The sequence below is a fragment of the Mus pahari genome, chromosome 1 (assembly GCF_900095145.1).
Source record: "Mus pahari chromosome 1, PAHARI_EIJ_v1.1, whole genome shotgun sequence".
Taxonomy (NCBI): domain Eukaryota; kingdom Metazoa; phylum Chordata; class Mammalia; order Rodentia; family Muridae; genus Mus; species Mus pahari.
The window spans coordinates 122,746,630-122,755,549 of NC_034590.1; the positions used below are offsets into that span (position 1 = coordinate 122,746,630).

The 8,920-nt window shown below is 47.8% G+C and overlaps 1 protein-coding gene across 2 annotated transcripts in view; it reads right to left on the reverse strand.

Moving 5' to 3' along the window:
- Positions 1 to 266: 266 nt before the first annotated feature.
- The window catches only part of Tmem109 (transmembrane protein 109), an 11,496-nt gene continuing 2,842 nt past the window's right edge, over positions 267 to 8,920 (reverse strand). Inside the window, exons 2-4 of one of the 2 annotated variants that reach the window (XM_021205458.1) lie at positions 3,872 to 4,116; positions 2,196 to 2,298; positions 267 to 1,746 (exon numbers count right to left, since the gene is read on the reverse strand). In XM_021205458.1, the coding sequence (XP_021061117.1) occupies positions 1,355 to 1,746; positions 2,196 to 2,298; positions 3,872 to 4,108 (732 nt within the window). In that variant the 5' untranslated portion in view covers positions 4,109 to 4,116 and the 3' untranslated portion in view covers positions 267 to 1,354. The remainder of the gene's footprint in view (positions 1,747 to 2,195; positions 2,299 to 3,871; positions 4,117 to 8,920) is intronic. The other variant, XM_029532674.1, reaches the window with a different exon arrangement.

Here is an 8,920-nt window from a genome sequence, read left to right on the forward strand (position 1 = left end):
AGTGAGAACCTTATTGCAGTAAATTCCTGAGTCTGGGAGGGAAAGCCAGTTTTTCCAGGTTCCCCAGGCTAGCAACATAAGCACCCTGCAGGAAGGGGCAACTTCAGTCCCCAACAGAGCTTTCCAAGCTTTCCAAGAGAGTGCATGCCTCCCTCCAAGGTCCTAGAGAGAAAGGTACCAGGTACACATCCTGCCTTCCTGAGCCCTCCCTTCCTCCCAAGATTCCTGCTAGAAGTCCAGAAAGAAGAGGGTTTGGCAGTAGAGACTTTGAGTAAATACATTTTATTCAGAAGAAGATAATAAAATAGCATGCACTTTAAAACCACCAAGCGCTGATAAAAACATATCACTGCAGCCATGATTCCACATCAAACCTTCAGTAAGAATAGACATTTATTCTTCACATCTTGTGCTGGACCTGGCACAGGTCATCTCCCTCCACCAGGGACCTAAAGGCCAAGGCCAAGAGTGAGCAAGTGGTGGAGAGGGGTTAGTGGCAGGCTCACTCCTAGCCCTGCAGAACAGATCAGGGCAAAGCCGTGCCCTTCCCAGCTACTGGGACACAACACTGACCAACAGGGTTGTTCCTGGATGGCAGAGTGAACAGGGGTAAAACTGCAAGACAGCAGGTCCTCCTGCCCTTTCCAAGGTCCCTGAAACCCCCAAGGGAGATTTGACCCTGGCAGGGTCATTGCTTTGTTAGCTGGAGTGGGGATTCTGCAAGGGGCTCACTCTGAACACAAAGTAGCCACAGCACACTTTCCTACATTCAGTGTGGCAAGGGGCAACTGGAGGGTGTTGCTGACTTCTGTTAAGGCACTTGTAACAGAGCATAGATGCACAGGCCTCCAGAGACCCTTTCCTCTCCTTTATCCTCACGTCTCCAATCTCCTGCCCCTGCCCACTGCAGAGCAATGAGGAAGACAGAGGGGGCCTCAAGGGACTTGGGATGGTAGTGTGCGTGGGAGTAGAAGAAAAGAGCTGGGGGTGGTCACACAGGAGCTTCAGCCTGGGCAGGCCTTTTGTAAGGAAGCAGCAGGTTAATCATCACGGAGATCAGCGGTGCTGGGGTGCTGGCCGAGAGCAGAAGCCAAGGCTGAGGGCTCCAACCTGCCCTGGGGGAGGCAGGCCTCCTGGGAGCAGAGAAAGGGCAGGGAGCCATCCCTTGACTGAGCACTGGCAGAGAAGCAGAGGGCAGGTTCTCTCCTCTCAGCCAGGGGCTAGCACAGGGGTAAAATGTGAAGGGTTCCGACACAAGGCAAGGAAAGGGCAGGGGGGCTGCAAGGAGGGCCATAGGACCCAGAAGCAGCTCAGCTCTTTGGTACAGTGAGGGTGTCACTTTGGGACGCCCTTGTCATTCTTCCTCCATGCTCCTGGGCATCTTGGCCGCTCGCCTCTGCCTTCCTCGAAGCTCTTCTATCTGGCGCTCCAGCCCTCTCACCTTGGCTTCCAGGTGGCTCCCTGAGCTCCTGGAGCCAGTGAGCCGGCTCAGCAAGGCAAAGAGAGTTAACAAGGCCAAGAGCATCAAGGCCCGGGTAGATGGGTCGGGCACAGACCTCACCAGGGCCACAAAGCCAGCGACAAAGAGGACAAGCTTCAGACCCCCCAGGATCCTCCCTAGCAAGGCCAAGACCAAGCCTAGGAGCAGGGACAGCAACCAGTAGATGAGGAGTGCTGCTGCTCCCCACAGTAGAAGGGTCTGGACTTGGCTCGGGCTGAGCTTCAAACCCTGGGTGAGTTGTTCACCTGAAAGGGAAAAGGACAGAGTCAGCAATCTAGCAATGTGGTAAGGGCAAAGAGGGGCAAGAAAGAGTGACGCAGAAGGGACCTACGGCCGTAATTACAAAGGCATAGCCCATCCTTACAGGCTTGGGAAACAGGTTTGAATCCCAATCTTCTGGCTTGGAACTCCTGGAAGACTGCCGCTCTTGTGGAAATGGAGTTTTATTTATTATAGGAGAACAGTGTGTGTGCCTCCATGGGCTGTGGTTAACCAAAGAGGAGACAGTACATCTTTGCACGATGTCTAACACAAGTAAACCTCTGTACGGTGGTAAGGTTCTCTAGCCTCCCCCCTTCTACTGTACCACTGGGGACATCGGCAAACAGCTGTCTAGCCCCACACAGATAGCCTCCCCCTCCCCCAACAGCAAGGTCAGGCACAGCTCTGGCTATCTCTCACTCCCTCTACTCACCATCCAGCCCCAGGGCACTCAGCAACTGGGCAGCAATCCCAGACAGGGCAAAGCAGGCCACAGAGATGGCTGATGAGATGGCCCACATCACCTGCAACAGGGTCTGTGAAAAAGACGAAGCCATCATGGAGCAGGCTCTTCTGCCTGGCCCTCACACACAGCCTGGATAACACCGGCAGGGAAGCCTCTGACCTGCTTCTTCCCCAGCGGAGACGGGTCTGGGTGGAAAGGGCCGTGGACTCTGAGTCCAGTGAAGGGACCCTTCTGACACATTTCCTCACTGACCCAGAATCCAGGACATCTAAGACAGACATCAGTTGGTCAGCTGAGCTGCTTTGGAGGAAGCAGGACGTGCACTTGTGTGGGTATCAGCATATCCCTAAGGTAGTCACCCTATAAAACTGGAGGCCTCCAAGGGAATCATGAGGGTAGGTGAAAAAATGTCCATGCAGGGTTGGGACATGTGAGGGAAAAGAAGTCAACCAACTACAGTACATTATGGATTTGTGTGTGTCTGCCTACGTACCTACACAGGACCATGTGGAGACTGGAAACTGACATCAGGATGCCTTCCTCAATTCTCCATTTGCTTTTTTTTAAAAAAAGAGTTCATTTTTACTTATGTGTCTATGTGTGTTTGTGTATGAATAAGTGTTGGGGTGAGGTGCAACCAAAGAAGCCAGAAGCAGATGCTGGATCCCCTGGAGCTGTAGTTACAATTGGTTGTGAACCATTGCTGGGAACCAAACTCTGGTCCTCTGCAAGAGCAGTAACCTTCCATAATTGCTGAGCTGCCTCTCCAGACTCTCTATTTTTTGAGACAGGGTCACTTATTGAACCTGGAGCTCTAGTTTCTGCTTGCTAGTCTGGCCAGCCGGCAAGCTCCTGTCTTCTCACCCCACTTTCCACTGCTAAAGGCTACAGACATACACACCATGCCCAGTTTTTACGTATGTTCTAAAGGTCTGAATTCATGTCTGCATGCTTACATAGTAAACACTTGACCCACTGAGACATTTTTCCAGCCCTATATTCTGGATTTTATAAACCATTGGCTTAGCACTTTGGTATGAACTATCAGACATACCAGAAGAGGCCATTACAGAACCCATTACAGAAGGTTGTGAGCCACCATGTACTTGTTGGGAATTGAATTGAGGATCTCTGGAAGAGCAGTCAGTGCTCTTAACTACTAAGCCATCTCTCCAGCCCGATACAAACTATCAGAAGGGTGCGACACCACACTAGAAATGGCACTGGGTAGAAGAACTGATCCTGCCATAGGCCCTTCATGAGCCCCACCTCACTTTTACGGGTGAAGACTTGAGACTCAGATCTCTATGCTCTGCCAGCTCAAGATGATAGGCCTGACTCAGATCAAGTCGGATGATGTGGGTACCCACCAACATGAGCTTATAAGGGTAGCTCATTTTGTAGCCTTTCTGGCCAAATGGACCAAGCCTGGAGAAAGATAGGGTGGTGCAAAAAGCCTGGAAGGCAAGAACCAGGCAATTAGTCTGCAAGAGGCAGAAGTGCCAGGATGTGTTTGTGGAAGGTGGGGCTCTCTCTCCGCAGCAGCAACTAGGACAACAGATGTGGTGGTGAGGTGAGGTGGCATTAACAATGTCTCTCCTTCTCTTTCTGCACACAGCCACCACAGGCACAACCTTTCTTACCTCTGAAATCACATGCATGGTCTCTGGCCCCAGCCAGGTATCCAACGTCTCCTTCAGTGATCGGCCAATCTGGGTCAAAATATCAGCTGAGGTCTCCTTCCTCTGTTGACCAGGTGAGGCGAACTCTCGATGAGACTGGGCTGATGTGAAGTGGACGAGGAGAAAGGCCACGAGGACCATCAGGACAGCTTTGAACAGATGTCTGCTCCATAACGGGATGCTGTATGCGCCTGCCATGTTTGTGTCTGCCAAGACAGGGCCATAGGGTAGGCAGTGAGCCAGAACCGATAGACATATTTACCCTCCCAGCTGATCTGTTACCCCCTTCTTCACCCCTGGCCCACGGCCGACATCCCAGCCAAACCTAAAATGCACTGTTTACCAAAAAAGATGAACCGCAAGCTGGAATCTAAGCTGGCACAACCATCTGATTTACAGCGTCCTCTTTTGTATTCTCTCCCAGATCAATACACCAGCAAGTACTACCCTGTGCCTTTAAGTAGCCAAGATCTCACGGCAGTCTAGTCTTCCGAAGGCCTGTCTCTACATCTCAGGCACCATGGACACGAATGACTTTCAAGTCTGTAAAGGCTTCATCCTCAGAAGCCCAGAATGTACTTAAGCCCAAGATGATAGGGAAAAGTAACTTAAAAATAGCAAATAAGTAGGATTACCACTTTGTACACCAATATAAAGTAAAGCACTTACAAGTTAACAGAGGCCAGGCGTGGTGGCGCACACCTTTAATCCCAGCACTCGGGAGGCAGAGGCAGGCAGATTTCTGAGTTCGAGGCCAGCCTGGTCTACAGAGTGAGTTCCAGGACAGTCAGGGCTACACAGAGAAACCCTGTCTNAAAAAAAAAAAAAAAAAAACCAAAAACAAGTTAACAGAGACACAAGAATGACTGCATTTGCAACAGTATCTCTGTGGGGCCTTTATGCAAGGTGGTTTTTCTCCCCAGCCCCTGTGGGCACAGACGTGAGTGAAGAAAGAGACTGCAGGTAAGCACTTGTGCAAGGTCACTGGGCTTAGAAGGATTTCAACCCAAGCCTCTGCTTCCAAATCCTGCCCTTGGTGGGAGATAAAGTACTCAGTGGATCACAACCGGGGCTGCTCAATGACATCACCTGAGAGTGGCATGTCAGTGTCCATGTCTAAGCACACCGGTTCTAATGGCACTATCTCTGTGTGACCTGGTCATGGAGACAAGCTCTTCAATAATTCTAAAGTTGAGATCCATTCTAAGGCCAAACTCTTGTTTCTCCCCCACTGTTACTCCACAGTCAACATGAGATTTCAGTGACTACCTGTGCGAGGTGTTCTGTTCTGTTCTTATCCTCAGCAAGCAAGCAATCCCTTCTGCACTGAACATCTTCTAATTCAACTTGGTTCTGACACTACCAACCTGGAGATTGAGTCATATCCCTTTGCCTATTTGGGAGTGGGAAGTTAAGGTAATTCTGTGTCATTGGTTATGATATAGAATATACATACAGACATACATATAAGCACACTAAACATACCTAAACACACACACACACACAAACCAGCAGTTTGGTTTTTGCCTACCCTTCCTGGATCAGAGCTCACACATTTCATATAATACACTGAAAGAGTAAAGATACCTTCATCAAAGTAATTAGCCTTTTAGCCTGGCTTCCTGCAACATCTTCAGAGATGAAGGGTGAAAGACAGCCCTTTCCAACATGCCTTTCATGACAATAAGAGCATTTTTAGAGCACTCCCTAGATAACCACAGGATTAGGGAGGGAATTACCAAGGGGACCAGCCATGCCTTTAGAGGGTTGAGACTCTCATCCCTAACCTCTGAGGAGGAAGGATGGCTAATGACTGAGTTAATTCCTACAACCAGGGATTTGGTTGATCACACCTAATTAATGTGACCCTTCTTTAGGGGGTTATCCTTTCCAGGGTGATTTCCCATTCTTTTACCCACTGATACATTGCTGACCGCTGACGAGAAGATGTACTATAGTGATTAAATGTCAACTGTTGCTGGGGGCAGGTAGCTAAGTGACACATGGCTTGCCTACCATGTGCATGGCCGTGGGTTCAATCCTTAAAAGGACAGACAGACAGACAGACAATCACTAAATAATCTTTTTTTCTCCTTTTTACGTTTTTTTGAGGCAGGTTTTCTCTGTGTATCTCTGAGTGTCCTGGAACTCACTCTACAGATCAGGTTGGCCTCAAATTCAGAAATTCGCCTGTCTCTGCCTCTTAGTGCTGGGATTAAAGGTATATGCCCCCATCACTGGCTTAAATAATTTTTGTATGTATAGAATCCATAATAGCTGGTGAACTTTGGATTATATCAGGATGTGTAACATTCTTCTTTGTTCCTTAATTCTGTGCTTCAGCTAATACAAAACATATAAATGTCTAACTTACAGACAAGTAATATACATCTAATAACTACAGGAACTGGCCCCAGGAGGCTGAAGTCAAGGTCTATCATGACATTTTGGACAGAAGGGAAAAAAGGGGGGGGGGGCTGCATGCCCCAGGTGAGAACACCCCACTCAGCGTGCAGCACCCGCACCCTATACCTTCCTCTCTACAAACCTCTTTATCTAGCTGCATTCCATAAGATGGAGACTTAAGGCCAACAACCCCATTTTCTCAGAGGCAGGCCCTGAATGAATCTGATTTCTTTCCCACCAGTTCTTCTCTCCCAAGTATTGGCTTTCGAGCAATGAGAGGCAGGGCTTGTGTCTACAACTTTAGATGCCATTCACCAAGTCCTAGCTTATTTTATCTGTGCTCTGTCTGACCGTAAGTCAACGTTCCTACAACCTCTCTGTCAGGTTCAATTAATGGGCTGAAGAGAGTCAAGAGTTCAGAGAAATGCTTATGTCCACTGTAAGCACAAACACTTATTATAAAGGATACTGATGAACAGCAGCTATAAAGATGGTAGCACAAGGTCTGGAAGAAGAAGTACAGAGCTTCCATGCCCTATCTAGGTACATCACCCTCAGAAGGTCTCCACCATATGTTAGCGATCGGGAAGCTCTCTAAACCTGGTCTTATCTGTATTTTCCTAGAAGTTTTCATTATATAAGTGTGATCAACAAAATCTTTGGCCATTGGAATCAACTCAATCAGTAGTCACCCATTCTCCTGAGCGGTACCAACTCTTTGAAGGCATGGCTGGTTCCCCTGGCAACTACTTTCTCCAATCCTTTGGCTACCTACAGAGCTTTCTTAAAAATGGAGCTATTGGAGTGGAAGGTATATTTGAAAGGGCTGTTTTCACCCTTTATCCTCTGGAGATGATGCAGGAAGCCAGGCAAAAGGCTGATGATTTTGACAAAGGTAATGTCCCATGCATTAAATTATAAGAGATACATGAGAACTGAGCAAGAAAGGGTAGATGAAAACCAGCTGCTGTGTGTGTGTGTGCGCATGCACACGTGCAAGCAAACTGCTGGTATACTGTATCACACTGTTGATGCAGAATAACTTCAACTTCATATTGCCAAAATAAGCAAAGGGTTCAGGAACAGCCAGCCCTTAACGAAAGATTATCAGGAATAAAAAGCAAGACCCTGGACTGGTCTTGCATGCACTACTTTTCTCAGTCTGACAGATATGTATCATCGAGTAGGCACTGTCATCCCGATGATGAAATCAAGGAAAGATAGGCAGTGTATGAGAAAACCAAGTTATGAATTCAGATGTATCTACTGAGCACTCCTTCTTGGTCCACAACCTCTTTGCTGAACTATGTTTAATTTAGAAGTTACTTATAAAGTCACATAACAGATTATCCATAAGCTAGAACACACTTGACATCCACCAACCATCTCTGGGAATTATGGGGAAAACTTGCCCAAGCACCTTGTGCTTTGTGCTCTGATCACGTCCACAACACGACGCCACACATGAGTTAAGATTCAGCAAGCACCAACTTATTGAAGCAGGTAAGGAGTAGGTAAGAAGAATGTTTGTAGGCCCATTTCTTGGCCACACTGCTGGAGAACCATCAAAAGGCTCTAGTAAATCCCATTCTACCTCGGCCTCAAAAGGACACCTGCAGCTCCAGAGAGTTTCTGTGATTCAGGGCTTCTGAGCAGAGGCCGAGACAAGGCTCTAAGGTGGTGGAGAAGCCAGGTTTTGAAGTATTTGTTGTTACCAGAGTACTGGGGGAATTGGCTGCAAATCTAGAGTCATCTGGATAGCAGAGAGGGAAAAGAAAGATGTTCCACCATTTGGGCAGAGAAGGCGCCAAAAAAAAAAAAAAAAAAAAAAAAATTCTAAAAAGCGCCAAAAAAAAAAAAAAAAAAAAAAAGACTTCTAAAAATACTACATTTGGGGTAGCTTCTGGACCAGAAACAGCTGCCTGACGCCCCTCCCAAGGTCAGGTAGAGTTGCAAGACAGGCAGTTCAAGTGAAAGAGCCTCAAGCTGAGAGAATCTTCGTCTCTTTGGCACAAATCAAGAGCCAGATGGTTCCTGCCTGCCACTGGTAGGAGATGCGGAAAACATGGGTTGGTTCCTAAGGTATCTGGGTCATAATCATGACTGGGGCCCTAAAGAGCAGGCCTGCTATCTTGGGTTGGATCCTATAGCCAAGGACCTCCAACAGGAGGAATCAGGTGTCATCTCTTCCCTACTAGGTCAGGGTGACATGAGCTGCAACTCCCACAGCAGCCTGTTTTCTGGGCCGGCTTCAACTTAAAGCAGCCACCTGCCCCAGTCTAGGGAACCTTGAACTAACCCCTCCACTTTGAGGCCAGCACTGTTCTTCTAGGTGAGCTGAAGTATGCCAGAAACAGAATCCCACAGGATTCTGGAGAACACTGGGTGTGAAGAAAAGTGGCAAGCTACTTTCTTTATCAGTTCCTCTTCCTATCCTTTCCTTTCTTTTTTTTTTTTTTTTTTTTTTTTTTTTTTTTTTTTTTTTTTTTTTTTTGCGTGGGGCTCCGGTAATATGAATCTGACCCACCATCATCATAATTCCTCATGTCTCATTAAGACCTTTGCACAGCCAGGCGTGGTGGCGCACGCCTTTAGTCCCAGCAC